At 34.5% G+C, this 18,126-nt stretch overlaps 1 protein-coding gene across 7 annotated transcripts in view; it reads right to left on the bottom strand.

Annotated features, from left to right (window-relative positions):
- Positions 1 to 1,019: 1,019 nt before the first annotated feature.
- Positions 1,020 to 18,126, bottom strand: part of REPS1 (RALBP1 associated Eps domain containing 1) — a 65,456-nt gene continuing 48,349 nt past the window's right edge. For 5 of the 7 annotated variants that reach the window (XM_084283700.1, XM_084283704.1, XM_084283701.1 and 2 more), the window contains 10 exons: positions 15,305 to 15,392; positions 14,330 to 14,431; positions 10,424 to 10,496; positions 8,063 to 8,181; positions 7,255 to 7,319; positions 5,790 to 5,975; positions 4,867 to 4,962; positions 4,185 to 4,333; positions 3,451 to 3,556; positions 1,020 to 2,365 (listed from right to left, as the gene is read on the bottom strand). In XM_084283700.1, the coding sequence (XP_084139826.1) occupies positions 2,297 to 2,365; positions 3,451 to 3,556; positions 4,185 to 4,333; positions 4,867 to 4,962; positions 5,790 to 5,975; positions 7,255 to 7,319; positions 8,063 to 8,181; positions 10,424 to 10,496; positions 14,330 to 14,431; positions 15,305 to 15,392 (1,053 nt within the window). In that variant the 3' untranslated portion in view covers positions 1,020 to 2,296. The remainder of the gene's footprint in view (positions 2,366 to 3,450; positions 3,557 to 4,184; positions 4,334 to 4,866; positions 4,963 to 5,789; positions 5,976 to 7,254; positions 7,320 to 8,062; positions 8,182 to 10,423; positions 10,497 to 14,329; positions 14,432 to 15,304; positions 15,393 to 18,126) is intronic. The other 2 variants (XM_084283705.1, XM_084283702.1) reach the window with 2 other exon arrangements.

The following is an 18,126-nucleotide window of genomic DNA, read 5'->3' as shown; positions in this document are numbered from 1 at the left end:
ATATGTACATGTAACGTTTGAATACTAAAGGCTTTTTACCCTTAAGCTTAAACAGCAAAATTCTGATTTAGGAATCCTGCTGCTGTAAACATAGGATTAATACTTAAATATCAGTATGAAAAACATGCTACTTTTAAGGTATATTTAACTTTAAAATAAACCGTACAGACAAGATACAGTTGGTTTAAAATCAACATCCTTTGACTACAGTGAAGTGACCTACTTTAGTCTTTTTCTTGTTTTGCATATCACTGGTTATATCTTTTTTTTTTTTCTTCTTCTTCAAGGCTTACACCTAATCTACTGACACAATATACTTAAAATGTAAACTTCGTGCTCATTTAACTACCCATTTTTACATGCAAGTAGAAAATATCTTTTCATGCAACTGTGACTTGTTTTTCATACCAGGGAATCTTGCTTTGGATTAACATGTATGTCATCTGTAACACTTCCATGACATTTGAAAAGATGTTGGAATAATTATAGTAATAAAAATTAACCACTCTGTAACCAAACCCAGAAACACTTCATTTTTACTGTAACAGCATATCCAGCAGAAAAATCTGACTTGAGCTGTTCTCTTGTAACAGAATCAAATATTAAGAGAATTTCATTTAAGCATAAAAGTGAGACAGTGAAGATAAGTATTGCTAACAGGCAATCCATTTAGTTTTAATTCTGAGAAGTACTCTCAAAGAAATTAACTGGAAATGCAGACTAAAGAACTGTACAATTCTTCCACCCAAGTCAGTACCAGCATTTACTTTTTAAAAGTTACAGCTACATTTAATTTGCTCACAGGAGGATACAAAAGGAGTATAGCCACAGATTACCAAGAGAATTTAATCACTTCTGACCAACAGCTAAAAAAAATTGAAGAAAGAAAATGGTCAAGGGAGTACCAACTATTTCTTGTACATGCCACAAAATTACAAAAAGTTTCCTGCACACCTGTAATAATCCCCTCCCCCTATTTGAATGAGTTTCAATTCCCAGGTAAAGATGAATCAACAAAATTAAAATATTGTGCTGTTTTATTGGTGTAAAAATCACACAATTGCTAGTTCTGATTCTGCAGAGATACATCCATGCAGTTAAACATCTATGATCCCACAGCCAGAAGAAGCCATTAAATAGAATATCTGCTGTTAGTCAGCAATTAATGCAAATTTACATATGAGATCAAAAGGTGTGTATCATACAATATACAACAAATCCTAATACAGTACATCAACCTGAATAGCAGGATACACTCGGGGAACTCTGTTAATAGTGAAGCCTGTCTATATGCCAGAGAAATAAGGCCTGGAAACAAGATGACAGAAGGTACCCCAGAATTCCTAAGAAGCAAACTGTTCTTTTTTTTTTTTTTTTTAGATTTATTTATTTTTTGCTGGGAATTAGAAGTTCACAGAGGTATTGACACATTACTTGACAATACATTTTGTTATAGTGAAGACTGGTGGATGTGATCTGTTATTAAAAGGTAATGTGTGAAACATGCAATTACAGGTGGTGCTTAGGAAATGTGCAATTATGTTGGGGATTTACACCCAACTCTTCACAAAAAAAGAGGACTGAAAAAGGTCTGTTGGAGAGACTACCAATTGTACCATAAGTCTTTATGTGCATGCGGCTGAAACAGGGTCATGGATGGATAAATGTAACAGCTGGCAATCTGTGGTTACATACTCTGCAATGTATGCAACAAACACAAACCCAAATCCGTTTGATATGGTGAACAGCCTGCAAGAACTCTGTCAACCTGTGTAAGTCGGTTTTATTGCAAAGGGGCAGGCTTTCTAGGATTGTGAACAACTTACAAATTGTGAAAGGCAGTTTGGGAGGTACTATTGGCTGATGACACATTATTAGATTTTCTCTTTCCTGGCACAATAAAATAAATGCCACAGCAAAAGAAGAGTTTACGTGCTTAAAGTCAACTGATAAGCAATCCTCTTCTGCACAGATGTTTCAACAGGGAAAAAAGGAAACCACTAAGAAGTTCCAGTTGGAAATTTTGGCGACAAACTTTGCAAACTCAAGTTCAACAAAAATCACGGATGCCCACAGAAAACGATGTAAGAGGCAGTGTCACATTCAAGGAAAAAGTTTTTTTTTTCTGTACTGAAATTAAAATACTTAAATACAAAAGTGGACAAATTGACAAAAGAGAACCACAACATTTAATGTAGAATAGAGTGCACTGAGCTAGATGCATGGATCTTTAAATAGGATCTTTAAACCAATACCCCTTTCAAAATTAGTAAATTCACAGTTAACGGCAGTAGGCTTAGAGGTGAGAGAAAGGTCGAAGTTGTTCCAGTTGGACTTCCAGGGAGATTCTCTCTTCAAGAACATCCTACAAAAGAAATATTTTCTACTGACTGTCCACAGAGAATTAACATTAGAAGTTCCCTCATGTGACCAAAGCTGCTAAGTGTCAGCTTCAGTTTTAAAGAACTAATATTCAGATCTCCTCTAAAAACGTGGAGACCTTTTCCCATAGTCTGAATGGACGACTAGATAGATAGTACACAAGCAAAGAATCAGTACTTTGCTCAAAAGTGTGGCTACTTAGTATTTCTCCACTTCTTTCAAGTCACCCCAAACTATGAAGTTGAAACTAGCTGCAAATCTAACATTTTCAAATAAAGTATAAAATGCTTTTTTTTTTTTTTTTTTTTTTAAAGATGAGAAACTGACAATTTTCCCTCTTACCTGACTTAGGCAGCTTTACTTTCTTTAAGACAGTAACAAACGACAATTACACTTGATCGTTTGTTGTTTTTTTTTTTAAACTGCCTATCTTCCAGTCTAGACAGTACCACTTCATGTTTACATTAAGTTTGATTAACTTGGTAACTAAAATAAGACGTAAGGTAAGAAGGATGGCAAAAGATGTTAAGAAAAATGGTGCCATGGTGCCTACAGACAAATTCAAAAAGATAACAGCTGACCTAGATAAATGGATGGCTGCAGCTCTTCTTATTGAGCTGCAAGCTTTGTATCCCATATATGTACGCATATATTTGCTTAGAAAATATTACTTTAATAAGACTAAGGTTTGCTTTTTCCTTCAGAAGAAAGCAAGCCACTTCATCTGCTTTTCTCAATACTGTTTTCAAAGTATCTGATGACCACAACAGCTACCCTAGATTATATTAACTTAAGGTTTCTGCAATCTTTGTGAAGTCAAAAGCAAATAAATGCATTGAAAAACATATTTAGTAGTAACAAGTGTCCTCTGTAATTTCAAAAATTCTATCAAAACTAGGTATATTCTGTGATCTATAAAAACAACTAAATATTTTATGCTGATATCTTCTACTCCTTTCCCCTCTATTAATCATTGGTTTGCAGAAATGCCAACTATTGTGCATCACTGACATCTTGCCTTCTTGTGATTTTTTTTTTTTTTTTAAATAATAAAGATTACTATATTACCTTTAGTTGCTGCTGAAGTTCACTATTCAATCTGGCCAAAACAGTGTTGGTTTCCTTGTTACGTCTGATTGATGCCTGAATTGCCTTCTTGTCCTTCCCAACAGATCTGAAAATATATTAGAAGTATTTTAAGTCATTTCATTACTTAACTGAATACTTCATTTACACTTTTAAAAAATGAACAGAATACTCTTTTCAGAATTTTGAACTTGTTGTAGTGTTAATTTCCCCTCTTTTGCCTGGTTCAATTAATCTTGTTTGTCTGTGCAGAAGTCACATATACTTGGTTTCAAGGAAACAGCAAGAAGCACATTTTAGAAACTTCTCGTAACTACTTTTCCAAAGTCCCAACATACAGTAGCATCACATTCATTTACCTCAAAGAGACTAATGTAATAGCCTACTTTTGTGCTAGGGACAGAAAGACTAGAATTTGGACTGTTAATAGTAACTATTACTTAAAATGAAGTAATGCATCTTAATACTTCCACCACTTGTTTCCAACATACTCGCAGAAGTTAGGAGTTCACACTCCAAAACTCAAGATCTCTACAAGGTCTCCCAGTAAGCAGGGGCTTTGGGATGATCTCATAAAATCAAAACTCCCTAAGCTGTTACATAAATTTAATTCAAACACATTGAAGTTGCTTGCAGTTCCTAGAACAGAAAGTGTGTATTGCTGTTTAAATGTAAACTTCCCAATAACAGATGTATTTATACACTTCTTGGGTTACCTAGGAATAGATGGCTGTGAAGCAAGAACAGCAGCTATGACACCTGTTTTCTGTGTATGTTCCTCAGCTTCAGGTCTTAGCTCATCTTCTGATTTTAATCTTCTACGAATAGGCTTTGGTGGTGGAGCAAGTGGGGTAGTGCCTTTACCCTGAAGGGGAAAAAACAGCCTATTAATTCTCAGAAACCACTTTTTAACTTCGATTTATGACATGCTAATTTGTGTTACATACTTCTAGAACCAGTTACTTGGCTAACTGAATTAACAATCATGTTTTCTGATGGACATGTAACTGCATCTTCCTATTGTATAGATAAAAAAAAAAAAATAAGAACTCTAGCTGACAACTGCTAATACACGAGTGCACCCTTTCCTTTCCCTCTAACAATTATGTTTTTATACCATAAAAGAGCTACTGTTACAAAGATTTGCATGAAAAGCTTTGTTCTATTTCAAGCATTTGAACACTTGCAAGTATCTTAATTTTCTGCTGTCTTGAGAGTGATGCTAATCACGAACACCTTATGATGCAGTAATTCATCATACATGTGCCTATTTCAAACAAATAATGGGTCTAATAAAATTGGGTTAAGTGCATAAAGTTGGTGTAATAAATCAAAACAAGCGTGAAATTTCATATACATCAGACAACTGTGTTCTCCTTCCAATTTTATATTGCATACCGCACTAGAGGGGACATTAGCAGATGATTTCTCTTCGACTCTTCCATCTGCTTTGGCAACTCTAAGAGAACTTGCAGAATCAGAGGGCTTTTCGACCTAAAGGGATATTAAACTACATTTAGAAAAATTAATGCTTAACAAGCACTTGATTCAGCAACAACTGGAATAAACAGAAGTATGCTGTGTTTCTTGTATAAGAACACAGTTAACGTTTCAATTAATAGTTGAAGTCGTCTTTAGAGACATAGGCTGGAATACAGTAAAAATACATGCTTTGGAGCAAAACCATCTAAAACTATCTTGGTCACATTGTTCTGACCTGGAAGCAGCTCACAAAAAAGGCACACAGTCAGGAAACCTCAGCTTTTCAGCTGTCCTATGTCATGTAGTAGGAAATGAGGCTCTGTAAACATCTCAATCTATTGTAGAAATATGTTAAAGCTCTATTCACTTCAGCTGTTTGTCCAATGATATTGAACAAAACCAAATTACTGGGGTTTTAGAAGATGTTTAAAACACTTGATAGTTATTTCATTTACTAGGACCTACTGTCTACTTTAAAACTTACTATTTGGTAAGTCATTTGGAAGGCTGGCAAGAATAAGCAGAAGAGAGGTTTTGCCTGTGCTATGTCTTAAATGTACAAATAATTATGTTTGTGCCCATATATGCTAATAATTACCAAATGTTTTGAATTACAACGAAGAATTGAGAGGAAAGCAAGTTCTTCTGCCTAGGTGTTTGGTGTTTAAAGAAGCACAGCCATCCATAATACAAGCGCTTTCTAGCAAGGGACAGGCATCACACAACCACAAAAACAAATAAACAAACAAACCACTGGTTCAAACAGCAAAAGTAGGTTTTAACAAAATCTCCTGAACTGTTGGTGGCATTAAACAATTGACATTTTCATTCCCACTCACCTGCAAGACTTCTGAGTGTGTTTCAATTTCATCTTCTTCCTCCTTGTTTACAGCTGATGCAGCAAACACCTCAAATTGACTGAAGTCTGCAAAATTTGGCTGCTCTGGTATTTGTTGAGGTGAGGTACTGGTATGAGCTATTAGGCCTTCAGCATCTACTGGGCGATGCACATGAGGACCTGCACCCTGCAATAAAGGAACAAAAATACTTAGTAACAATGCTCTTAACAGTTACCCAATGCTCAACAGTTACTCGATACAGACTCTTGCAAAACAATAGTTTGTGACAGAACATTAAATATTACTTGCTTTTTCAATCAAAGATTTATGTCCTGTCAGTAGAACGAAGTGCATCTTGTCTAAAACACAAACAGACCACTCTGTGTGGTTAGGAAAACAGAAACAGTTAATGGAAAAGGAAGCTCAGTCCTGTGGATGAGACCAAAGACGCATGGTAGGACTATCTAGACTCACTGGACAGCGCATACGTTTCAGTTAGACATCTTAATCTAGTTCCTATAGGGGAAAAAAACATGATGTGATCAAACTCTATGGAATGTCTGTCATCGTACCCTCTTTCCTTCCTAATAATTTGAGAATCAATTGGCTCACTTCAAGAAGTTTGATGAAAACAGAAAGCCAAGCAGGAAATGGATGTTACACATATTTCAAGAAAGGAAAACACTGTACCACCAATTCAGACATTGCTGCCTATCAGAGAAAGCATACGGGAGAGCACTATTAAATATTTCCACTGCAAAATCAGTTTCAAACAAAATAGAAAAACAGGGTAACTACAAGGCCTTATTTCTGTTGTTTGTGGTCTTCTACATATGGCTCAAAAATAATTGCTGCTGAAAAACAACTCAAAAGAGATTCTACCTGTCCATGTCAGATCTGCAGAACAGTTGAAGGATTCAGCTGTTTGAGACAAAAAGAATTTTTGCAGGATTTTCTACCAAATCAGCTAACTGAACTGACTCAGATTAAGACTGTAAAAATGACCAAGTTTATGACAAGGGAAGTAGTGGAAACATGCCTTTTGGAGCAGACATGTTCTGTTAAAAACTGTTACTGGGTTAAAGTCATGGATGTAAACAAAAGCATTTATTTTGAAGAACTGTAGAAGATCTCCCAGTGGCTATACAGGCACAGGTAAAGAAGCGTGAAAGTGTAACATTTCTCTCTTTATTACAACTCAGAGCTCCAAAGCTGTTCAGTTCTTCTTCCTCTACTTGAATTCTTTCACATAGTTCCACCAGAAGCAATTCTTTATCCAGGAAAGGCTAACATTTGGCTGTAAGTTTGACCTTTCACATCATTCACACCGCAGTGGTTTCAAAAAAGATCAGCTATTACTGCTCATTTTAGAGGGAAGTTAAAATTCGGAGTTAGATAAAAATAGTACTAAATAGTACTGTCCAGTGCATCAGGTTAGAGTATGACTTTTCAAAAGGGACATCACCTGCGAAGGCTGTGGTCTTGGAGGCACTGCGGGAGGATAGGCAACAACTCCAGCCTGTTGCTGTCCTGTAAGAGGAATCACATATAGCTAAGGTTGTTACTTTTCAAATTACACGGTATCTAATTTTTTGACTGGTCAAAAAATGAAGAAATACAAACTTTGCCTACATATAAATCAGTCATTTAGAACCACTACTGTAATGTCAACTTTCAAATTTGCAAATAAAAAAAAAAACACAAGGAATCGGAGCATGTGTCTTGTCCTCTGCTCCCGTTCAAAGTATTCAGTCATACTTTCCTGATCTGCTTTTTCTTTTACTCCCATTATATACTGTTAACATTTCCCCCTTTCTTGTGATCCCAAGCTGAAATGTACTGACAAATCATAAGTACAATAAGAACTCTTAACAACAGTACCAAAAATGACCTTTAATCATTTCATTGAGACGCTTAACACTCATCTTTAACATATCCAATACCAAAATAACTCCTCTTGAAAATTTACTGGCAGAAGCTATCCACTGCACATGGATACACTACCAAAATGTTATTTCCAGACTTCACTTCTCCCATTTGTCCAAAGGGCTACAATGGCATCACTTCTATGATTCAAATTTAGTCTTAAGTTACTTGTTTAAAGCAAAGCATTGTAAAGATTTCAATACAAGCTAAGAGTAGCAATATTTTCAGCTTTTTCATTCAGAAGCAGTGTTTTAAAAACTTATTCTAAATCCCTCTTCAGAGTAAAAAAGAAGAAATGGTCTGCGTCAGAAGTATGTGCTAAAAAATAAGATATACTAGGTATTGACCTGGGGTAACTGAAAAGGATCTGTTCATATCTAAAGATGACGATCGAGAATGAGAAGGATGAGGCCTTGGCGGGGGTGGTGGTGGCGCAGTGTTATCTGGAGACGTTCCTGAATGTGATCTGCAAAACATAAAGCTGCCTAAAATCACTTTAGAGCCACAACAAAACTAAAATTCAGAATTTATTCTAAACATTTAATTAACAAGTAAAGGTTGACGGATGAAAAAGAGCCTGATGATTACCATTGATTTTGAAGAGTGCAAAATCAGTTTTAAACTTCTAGTATCCTTTGATTTCAAGATTGTTTTTCTATTTATACTTAAATCTCCATTTTCTAGATTATTCTTATATTACTACTAGTAATTTATCTTTAGGAAACCAATAGTTTCTCATAAACAACCCAAACGATGATAGTTCAGGAGTACAGAATCTTAAATATGGTAATTTCATCCAGGTGGTAGTCACTTTGATTTTCAAAGTATGTAAAATGTACTCAACATCCTAATTAAACATAAGTTTAATGTCATTGAAGAAGAGTATGTTTCTGTTGGATCTGCCTGCAGATATATAAGGTTTAAGGAGCATCACAGCATACAAGATTCTAGTTCTTTGCTAGAAATTTTCCCAATCTCTACACTTGGTAGCATCTTCAGAAATTTTAACTTATTCTTATGTATGATCACCATCTAGTGGATGTATGTTGCAAGTTCATCAAACACGCACTTTAGAAAGCCATGAGGAACTTGAGTGGGATACTGGGATTTATTGCATACAATATTTTTGTGCAGCTTCCATTTAAAAAAAGTTTGCTTAAACTTCCTTGCTCCATCTTGAGCAAGACAGTTTATTAAATCACTCATATGATACAGCTACAATTTTATTCAACTCATACGTAAGCGATAAAATCTTCTCTGAATGACTGACTTCTGTAACATTTTTCTATAAGTGAGATAGAACTAGGAGAGGAAACAGGTACTGGAGGTTCCCATAGGCTTCATGCAAAACTTGAAATTCCTGATCATATTAAGTCAGGCAGAAAATCAAGTTATCTCAGTAGAAAAAAATGCTTTCTTAATGTACTCTCCAGAAGGATACTTCTGTAAATTGTGTAAACTTCCAGACAATGAAGAATTAAGGGCACAAGTAGGATAAAAAGAAGGGAGAGAGGTTTTCAAACACTCCTGACACAGTGTCACGTAAGTATCATTATCTGACACAGCCTTGGTTTTACTTTTTGAAAATACAAAAAGTACTCTGGACTTAGGGTAGCATTAAGGACAATGTCATCTTTATAGATAAAGTTGCAATTGGTATAAAGATATAAATGGAAGGAAGTAGAACTGGGCGTGGACATGGCCAGATTTGTCAGTTCTAGATCGAAAATACCCATGCCAGAAAGTGGCAGCTCATCAGAAAGCTCCACTCATCTACACAAATCAGCAAGAGAACCCAACCCAAAATCAGAGATGAAAAGAACATGGAAAACAAACAACAAGCCATCATCTTGATAGTGTAAAAATATACAAAAGCAGGACAGAGTCCATTTTCCCCATTAAATAACAATGGGGTAGAAAAGTTTTCAAGCTGCTGTACTGAAAGGTAACTGCAAATCTTTCTTTGGTACTGAAGTCACTCCAATTATTTTTGTTTTGAAACTCACCTCTGAAATGAATTGTAAGGTGTTTAATGGCATAGCTGGTTTTTATCCTATTCAGGCACAGATTTAATGGGGACAATTAGCACCAGCTGGTACAGCACATTCTCTTATGTCATACAATGCAGTTGCTGGTTATATGATTGCATAACTTCACCCAGCCCCTTAATTTGTGTTGGGACTGTACCTGGCTTTCATTTTATAGAAGCCCATTATCAAAACAGATCAAGTTACTGCCAGGATTTAAAAAACAAACAAACAAACAAACAAACAAAAAAAAAACACCTCTTGCAGTACATAATCACAAGGTTCTTCTCCATTAATGCCTAATGGATGTTTTTAAAGATACCAAAAAATTGGTTTCAAGCAACATTATGATCACCTGTGTTTACATTCCCTTGTATTTAAGGAGAAAGTATTTTCAAGATTTCAGACTGCACCTGGCTAATCCCAAACAACTCTTTAGATTGCACTTTTTTTTTTTTTAAATTTATGCTTTCCACATTAACATGAACAGCATACATTTTAATATGTTAAAATACAGACTGCTTCCACATTTCCGACTACTGAAGTAATAGTTTATCTGGCTGCCATTTCATAAGCAAGCTGTCAAAAAAAAAAACACAAAAAAAACAAAAACAAACAAACAGAAGCTCAGAACAGGCTTCTTTAATCAATTCTTATTTTTTCAGTTGTTACTCTACTGACCGTTGCCGCGTTACACTGCTTCCAATTTGCTCTGGATCTGAAGTATAGGAGTCCGAACTGCTGTAACCATCTGCTGGTAAAAGGAAGTACAAAGTTTCATATTCACTTTGCACAATGTATTCCAACAGATACAGCTAATATATTGTATTTAAAATATTAAATGTAAATTTCCCGAGCATAGCTCTAAAACAACTTGACATTCCAACACTGTAACAATTTAGCCAACAGAAGTAAAGGACACCCAGAAAAATGAACAAGTAGAACATGTGATTGTAAAAGCACCAAAAGTCTGTCACTAACCTTAGAAGTCAGGCAAAGCAAAAGATACGTATAGTACACAGAAAAACTATATAGTTTTGTTACTACTGTAACTTCTGTACCTTCAAGGCTAGTAGTCAGCTCTGTTTTGGACTAAATATATATATTATTTATATATAAAAATAAATATTTATTTATTTTTAACTGTTCATCTTTTGGTTAAGCCTACCTATAAAAATGAAAGATTCTATTACAGCATTGTTCAGACAGTTTTCTTAAGCTCACCCTTAGCCTTAAAAGCTGTCTAAAGCCAACTATTCTCATCAGAAATTAGTCTCATCTAAATCACAAAATTGGCATGGAACGAATGTTGACAGAAAAATGGCTGTCAAAGATTAATTTGGGATGATTCCAGAACACCTGGTGAAGCACAATGTAGGGTGGGTAAACAACAGGAAAAAACGTGACTCACGCCATCAGCTACTGGTAAAGAGAAAATTCTACATAAGACTATAATAATTTTTCTGGATTACTTAGTCTCAAACAATTACTTTAACGTCTGAGGACAATGAAGTTTTCAAAAGTGTCAAGATGCATGGAACAAACCCAGACATGAGAATCCTGCACAGCTACTTTCCTATTCATTAAGGCACCTTCTTACCTGTTCCTTTTTTACTTGAAATTGGAGGTACACTGATCTAGTGAAATTGGCTTGACACCTTCACCATGCACAGCAAATTGAATAATACATTATTTTACCTTAATTTCAGATTAGAAGTTATTTTGAATGAGATCTAAAGAAAATTAAAAAAAATACCTAGATACAGTCTTAAAAAAAACAACAGAGAATTTGTGGCTATGTGATGGTATTTAAGTTTCCAAGGATCAACTGAGAAAATTAAGCTTAAAGCAGAAGTCAGCTATGCAGTTAATGAAGTGATCTTTCTCCAGACATCTCTACTAGTGTATGTATTTTTGGAGCCATTCATGTAATATAACCTAGTAAAATGTGTGTAATCAATACCACTTCTAAGGAGGGAAGAGCAAGACCTTCTGGACCAAGAAGTTTTACATCATTTCAATATGAAACTACTGGGTTTCCACTTCCAGTATAAGGAGTATTTCTGAAGTGATTTCAAAGCTATTTGGAGTAAACAATTTTAATGGTTACATAATGCAAAGGATTAGTCACTCAGCAAATGTAATCTTCACATATTGGCTAGTCCTAACTCATGTACCTGAACACAATCTTAAATAGAAGGGAATCCTTTGTGAGCATTACCAGTTACTTAAGTATGATAATGAGGTAAAGTTCCTATCAGGAATGATACAGGGACTTCTGCAGTGTTATTTTTCTCAAGAGTGGTTTCTGCTCTTCCATGCTAGTAGTGCAAGTTAGTCTCCAGCTTTGCTGGTATTTCATTATGAAGGGAGTTAATTTAGACTATCTTTCCCTTCTGACTGCAGTATTCCATTATCTTGTTTACGTAATTTAACAGGATTTTAAAATAACATTCACAAACTTGTCCTTTATGACATACTGAAGTAGTATGTTGCTTTAAAGTTAAAACAAACTGTGAAAACAGTAATTATTTTTGCTGCTTTTATTTTTACTTGCATAGCAACAGTTTCAACACTGTGGGTGCCAGGCAATCAGATGAATTAGTTTCTCCAGTTATCACTAAGCTTTTTTATTCTTTTCTCCTTTGTTCCAAAACACTTCACTTGCAAAGAAAAATGACAGCGCAGTGTCTATGCCTAATGACTTTTCTTATATGATGCAAAGCTTTTCCTTGCTTCCTGGATTAAGTTTGAGGTGCTCTTTACAAACTAATCACTTCTACGCTAAATTACTCTTGATGCAATAACTGAAAAATTGAGACAAAATAGAACTCTCTCAATACCAAGCTGATGCTCATAAATCTCCATCGATTTCTCAACTTCAAATACTATTTTAATATCTTGATCCGTGAACAGCAGAGTAAGTGAAGTAAAACAACTAATGTTCATTTAAATTTTGATCAATAAACCACTGAAAAATCTGTACTCTTCTGTACAATGCTAGAAAACGAATGTGAACCTAGCAACAGAATATTCTTATTTAAGAATATCCATTTATAAGAAAACATTTCCAAAACAGTAATATTTAAAAAAAACAGAAAAATACTTCTTCAAAATATGATTGAAACTTATTTTTAAATGGATTCTGGCACAGATAAACACCAATAAGCAAATAAAGCAAACACTGAAAAATGAGATCAGCCCAGTAACTGAAGGAAATACATTACAGACTTTGTCACTAACTTAGCACAGAAGTTAGTGAGATAGTATTAATGCATGACTCCAGAGAACCTTGAAAAAATTAACTATCAGGACAGTAAATCTGCAAAAGAAAATCTTGGGATTGACAAAAAAGTATCAGATTTTCAATACAAAGAAGTATCAGAAATTCAGTTTCTAGGGGTAGCTTACGTTAAACAATTTCTTCAGGTTTCACCCAAATGGTGTTAACCACAACCACGCTTACAGAACTGACAATAGCCATTTCTTTCAGTAAAAGAATGGGCATCCCTTAACTCAGTTTGAGAAACTACAGAGTGGCCTTTGTTATGCCAAAACCAGGTTTGTTGTATTTCAGTCTTCCTCTCAGGGAAGAATCCTTCCTGGTGTAACAAAAATTACAGAAGTAATTGTACAATTACAAAGGTTAAACTATACTCAGGTAATGGAGTATGAAAGGAGTCTCAGAACTTAGATCCTGCATATCATAGTAACTTTTCTACTGCAAGACTGTATTTGCTTATTCTTTCTTTTGCATCAGAGGGCTTCCTACTGAAAATGGAACTGTGCTTTGAAAGAACAACGCAGGCCCAAGAAATTACCATGGAAGAAAAGGGTGTCATTGGACCAGTTCATGAAAAAAAAGAGCAATTCAGAAGGTGCATTTTTGTCATTTATATTACAACTGAAATTCTTCTGCCTTAATGTGGCACAGTGAAGGATTTAAAGTAATGAGTTCTTCAAACTTTATTTTTACTGAAACATGTTCCCAGCTAAAAGAGAACAGGAAAACTATCTCCAAAACAAGTCTGTTTTGGAGCTGAATAACTCATTCAGGCTACTTGTAATCTGGGACCTCTATGACTAATGAAACCAAAATAATGCCAAACTTTTTGGACACAGGAGATGCTGAAAATCAAGGAGGCTATTATAAGCAAATAAACACTTGAAAAGCTATATCTAAAAAACTGTATCTAAAATTTTGTTTAGTACCTAAAACAGGTAACTGTCTGAAAATTTTATTGTCAAGAGGTTTTCATTCATCAAAAAAAGTTATAAGGTTCTGAGGAAATCAGAATTAAATGATACTTAGTCAATTCCACTTTCCATACATTTCAATTTCTCATCCTAAAATTAAAATAGAAAGCAAAGAAAGAATTGATAAAAAATGAACATTTTTGAACACAAATGCAGGAAAATATCTACAGTGACATTAGCAGAACCTTCTTAACACTATTTCTAATACATCATATCAGAAACATCTCTATTCTCAGGATATGTTTATCTCATTTTAGAGCATTTCATCCACTGAATATATCTACATTTTGCTTAACATAAAAACAAGATCAGAAGGTATTTGATACTTACTAACTGTATTTCCAGGTGTATATTTTACAGATGAACTCATTTTGTTTTCTTCCGGGAGATCAGGTGGTTTCACAAGTAGTGGGCTAGTAGGGTTAGTATGATCTGGACAGAAAAAAAAAAATCAGTCTAAATAAACAGATATAATCAAACTAGCTTTTACTTATGAGGTTAAAGCTTCACAGTAGCTTTCTGTGCCCTTATCTGAAGTGCTATACTGAAGACTAGAACTGTTGTACTTTAAAATAATTGAGACATCAGAAGCGTTAACTTTGAAATTTACACTTTGTGTGCATTTCTCAGGATTGAGAGTTGTGAATCTTGATCTATTTACAAGGCCAAGGAAATATTAAAAGAAGCATGTTGAGAATAGTTCTCTATTCTCATATGCTGAATGCTGTACATTACTTTAGGAAATACTGACATTAGTATGTGTCTACAAATTGAGACTGTGGACTCCATTGTTCAGGGAAAATTATCAGACAACCTTGTTTATTCTTGACCAGAGTATAAAGTAGGTTTACAGATAACTTTCAAATGCTATTAGGTTTCAAAAGAATAAACAGTATTTTTGACCACAGCAGTGTAAGTTGTCTCTTCAAAGCTCAATTTCCTGTTAAATACAGGATTTACCAAAGCAGGCTATGTTCCCCATCTTCACAGCCACCTCCAGAGTTTAATAAGGAAACCTATACATTCTTGAGGCCCAAATCAAACATATACCATAATGCTTCTTTATTACTCCAAGCAATAGTCTTCTACAGATGGTGAAATCCTCACTGTAGCAAATGGCTAATTCAAACTCTGCATCTATCTGAACAATACTCAAATTCCTAACTCAGAAATTTTCATGAATTGTTATGCTGGTTACAACTCAAGATATTTTCAAGTAGAAAAAAATAAGTCAGGATATTTAAGGAAGCAAACTCAACTCTAAGTGTACAACACTTTCCTGATTAGCAAGGGAAAACATCATACCACTTCCAGTTCTTTTGAGCTCCATTTCCTGCATGTGGATTTTGCTTGGAGTCATTCTTATGGGAACTGGGTGCACAATTGCAGTATCCTGTGGAGTAGATGGAGTAAGTGGTGTTAACCTAGTTTTACATTGTTCCCTTAAGAGTCCGACACCATGTGAGAAGTCATTTCTAAACAAAAATCCTGAAGTCTAATTTTACACAGTTCTAGGGAATTTAACATACCTATAAAACCAAAGCTGTATGAGCTGAAGTTCCTTTAACCATTTATAAACTGTAACCTAACATTCTACTTAAAGCACATTCAAAATGTTTTGCTAGATAACCATGACTATTGTAAACAGGACCCCAATTTTGACAGCTTTCCATAATTTTTGGCATACTGAAATCTGTTCATCAAGTGCATCTTCAAAAAAAAAAAAAAAAAAACAAACCTTGAAAACCCTACTCCTAAGCTTTATTTATGATGCCTCAGAAAATTACTTCCCTTTAATATGGTATGACTAATTCCCAGTAAAATAGGTACTTTGTAGTATTTTAAGACAAATAGTTTCAGTCTTCTTTAAAGTGGTAAAAATCTTTGAAATTTTAGTATACTAAGCCCAACAGAATGCATCTTTAGATAGATGTTGACTTCACACTTCAGCATCTTCTTTGCTATTCAGACTAGTGACTCCATTTTAGTGTAATTTATAGACAGCCTTTTTCACTTGGATAGGATACTAAACTAAGTGCAGATAGCTTTAAATATCTCACAAATTTTGTTTTGTCCACAACTTAAGATAGTCATACTCATGTGAGATTTTTTCTGTCATCTCTATTCAGAATACATGAATGGAGGGAACAATGACAGCATAAAAAAATAGATTATATTCTGTCCCTAGAAAAGACATCAAGTTTCAAAATTGCTGTGGTATCAGGTGCTTAATCTGGTTTTGACTGGTCAAGTAGATTACTTTCACCAAGAATAGTACATTTACATCATTCATTTGTAGAACTGTTTAAACTGATTTGCGCTACTCGACACAAATATAAACTTTTAAGACCACATTTTTAGATATAGCTCAAACACTTGTCACATGAGGCTTCTAGGAATACATTAAGATATATTGCATTTTTCTCCCCTGTAGCGCGATTATCATGCAAAAATCACTTGCTGCAGTTACTTCAGCCCTCTGCTTTAATGTGCAGCTACTACAAAAATAATTTGTCTTGATTAAATGGATTTATACGTAAAGTACTAATAAAGATCAATAATCTAATTTTACAGAAAGCAACTTAACATGCTACCAACTTTCCCTTATAATAGGGCCATTATGTTAATATACCAGGAGATGAATGTGTTTTTAAAAACGTTTTCTATTCATCTTTTTTCTCCAATGAAGCTGCTTTTCCAATTGTAAGAAAAAATAATTGGTCTATGAACTTACTCTTTAGATCATTATTAATAAATACTCAAGAAAGCTACTTCTCTCCCTTGGGAGAGCATCAGTAGTTGAAAAAAAATCACTGCACCACTGCTGAAACCATTAAAATAAGAAGCCTGAATGCTGTTAGTGAAAATTTGCTCTCATTTCTGCTTACTGTAAGAAGACACAGTTACCAAGCATCAAAGATGCTTGCTGTTCTTTAAAAACGCTCTCAACTACAAGAATTGAGTACAAACAAAGGCATTAACCAGTATAAATTTCCATTGAATTTATATTTATGTACACATGTATACACACACACACAAGTATATGGCTAGATATGAGGTTTCCACACATCACAATTCCACTTTTAAAGTTAACTGCACGTGGGAAAATTTTGAAATTCAAATTTCTGTCATTTAATAATTATGTGCAGGAATATATTACTACCTTGTTGTGGAAACAAGACAGCAATTGCTCTACATTGTTAAGTACCTATATACAAAGAGAAACAACCACTAACTGATTTCAAAAACAATTTAAAAAATATAGCACATTTAACCCTAAAAGGTCTATCTTGGAGATGAAAAGAGGCTGCTTTTTTAACTAAGTGACATTTTAAGTATTCCAGGCAATTCTGCACACTGGAGACAGTGCAGTTTGAGTTCTAGCTTCCAGCATCTAGAAATGCTATTTGCACATAAATATCAGTGATGTCTCAGACTGGAGTACTAATAAGAAGTATATATTTGTGTGTATGTACTATACTTGCATATATATGCAATTTTTGTAAATATTATCTTTTCAAAAGGGGTGTGTTTAATATTAAAAGCAGTTAAATGCCTATTATGTGCACCTATTAGATTTTGCTATATAATAAATAACAGTGGACAGTGACATAGAGGTAACTGAATATGTAAGAAAAGCAGTAGGAAAAGTAGCAGCTAAATTCTAAAGTAATTTTAATGCACTTCAGAATCACTTCCGTGTTATATGTCCTGAAGTTTAAAACCAGCGGAACATGAAACAACGTAGTAGATTTCTGGCTCCAAAGCTGGACAAGATATGTAAGTACATCATCATTCAGGGCACTCCTCGCTAAGTAAAATTAAAACAGCACAGCTTTTGCTGGAGAAATACTAAAAGCCCAATTAATAACCAAGTCACTGAAAACATTAGGAGTATGAAATGTTACTTCCATTAAAGCCTGATAGCGTTTTCAGTTAAGTTGGCATTATTAGCTCCTAAGATTTTGTGCAAATAAAGATCTGCAGCTTCAAAGAGGTACTGAAGAAAGAACCTGAAACGGGGACTAATTTATCACTGAGAGTGGCCCTTGAGTTAACTCATTTTCAAAATATATTAAATGCTTTGTCTACTACAGGTTTTGATAGCAGTGTTGTATTCCATCTAT

The sequence above is a fragment of the Netta rufina genome, assembly GCF_964035555.1.
Source record: "Netta rufina genome assembly, chromosome: 3".
Taxonomy (NCBI): domain Eukaryota; kingdom Metazoa; phylum Chordata; class Aves; order Anseriformes; family Anatidae; genus Netta; species Netta rufina.
This window is presented reverse-complemented; position numbering and strand designations above follow the sequence as displayed.